The 1,624-nt window shown below is 67.1% G+C and overlaps 1 protein-coding gene across 1 annotated transcript in view; it reads left to right on the forward strand.

Moving 5' to 3' along the window:
- The window catches only part of MAN2A2 (mannosidase alpha class 2A member 2), an 18,866-nt gene that overhangs the window by 6,539 nt on the left and 10,703 nt on the right, over nt 1-1,624 (forward strand). The window contains 4 exon segments of the mRNA XM_035902279.1: nt 202-333; nt 485-658; nt 1,008-1,194; nt 1,282-1,473. Coding sequence (XP_035758172.1) covers nt 202-333; nt 485-658; nt 1,008-1,194; nt 1,282-1,473 — 685 coding nt within the window.

Below are 1,624 nucleotides of genomic sequence, written 5' to 3' on the forward strand. Positions count from 1 at the left end.
TCTGGCTGGGGCCCAGCCGGCGTGGGGCTGTGGAGGGGGGGGCTGCACGGGGGGACAGCATGGGCACTGCACAGCAGCCAGTCGTTGCGGAGGCTGTGGGTGGGACCCAGATGACTCCAAGAGGGGGTGAGGCTCTGCCATGGACACGCAGCTCGCCACAGGGCTCTGCCCAGAGCTGATCACATCTTGTGTGTCCCCCTTGCAGGCTGGTTGGCAATGGGCAGCTGGAGATGGTGACGGGTGGCTGGGTGATGCCCGACGAGGCCAATTCCCACTACTTTGCCATGATCGACCAGCTGATCGAGGGGCACCAGTGGCTGGAGAAGAACATCGGTGAGAACTGAGTGGGATGCTGGTGGGAGGGGCAGGGTGCTGGCTGGGGGCCCGCTTGATGTGCCAGCGGGCACCCCCGTTGCTGGCAGGAGCCTGCTCTCAGAGGTGTTGCGGGGCGCAGCGCAGGGCTGACGGGTCTCTGCGCCCCCAGGCGTGACGCCCCGGTCGGGCTGGGCCGTTGACCCCTTTGGGCACAGCTCCACCATGCCCTACCTGCTGAAGCGCTCCAACCTGACGGGCATGCTCATCCAGCGCGTGCACTACGCCATCAAGAAGCACTTTGCTGCCACCCAGAACCTGGAGTTCATGTGGAGACAGACGTGGGGTGAGACGCTGCTGGGGAGGTGACCGCAGAGGGGGCCCTGCCAGGGTGGGTGGCAGCAGGGAGCAGTGAGCGACCACTTCCCTGTGCGGACGGCGAGCCGAGCGCTGGGAGGCGATGGCTCAGCCCTGCAGCGGTTTTGCCCTGTGGGACAGCCCCAGGGTGACTCCCCTCTGTGCCCCGCGCTCTGGGGGAGGCTGCTGGGCAATCTGGGCCCCCAGTGGGTGAGCCTGTGTGCTGGGTCTGCTCTGCCCCAGCAGCCGTCTCCACGCTGACATGCCCGTGGGCACCCCTGCTTGGGGATAGGCGAGGGAGAGCCATTGCTGGTGCTCAGCTGTCCTTGATCCCACAGACCCAGATGCCAGCACCGACATCTTCTGCCACATGATGCCCTTCTACAGCTATGACGTGCCGCACACCTGCGGGCCAGACCCCAAGATCTGCTGCCAGTTTGACTTCAAGCGCCTGCCGGGTGGCCGGATCAACTGCCCGTGGAAGGTGCCTCCCCGAGCCATCACCGATGCCAACGTGGCAGAGCGGTGAGTGCTGCAGGGGCAGGGGCAAGCGGCTCTGAGCCCCACGGGCCTGTCTGGGAGCCAGCCTCATGCCCTGGCCCCCCATGGCAGAGCCCAGCTGCTGCTGGACCAGTACCGCAAGAAGTCCAAGCTGTACCGCAGCAAGGTGCTGCTGGTGCCCCTGGGCGACGATTTCCGCTACGACAAGCCACAGGAGTGGGATGCCCAGTTCCTCAACTACCAGCGCATCTTTGACTTCCTCAACTCCCAGCCCAACCTCCATGTCCAGGTACATGCAGGGAGGTCCGGGGCAGCGCGGAGGGCTGGGGGGAGCAGGGCCCGTGGAGGCTGGGGGGAGGCCACGTGCAGAGCCCGGTGGGAGGGCGGGCAGTGCCGGGAGGGCTGGGGGAGCCCTGGGGGAGCCCCTGACCGTGGGAGCCCCAGCGGGTCCCCG

This window comes from Egretta garzetta, unplaced genomic scaffold (genome assembly GCF_000687185.1).
Source record: "Egretta garzetta isolate BGI_Z169 unplaced genomic scaffold, ASM68718v1 scaffold689, whole genome shotgun sequence".
Taxonomy (NCBI): Eukaryota; Metazoa; Chordata; class Aves; order Pelecaniformes; family Ardeidae; genus Egretta; species Egretta garzetta.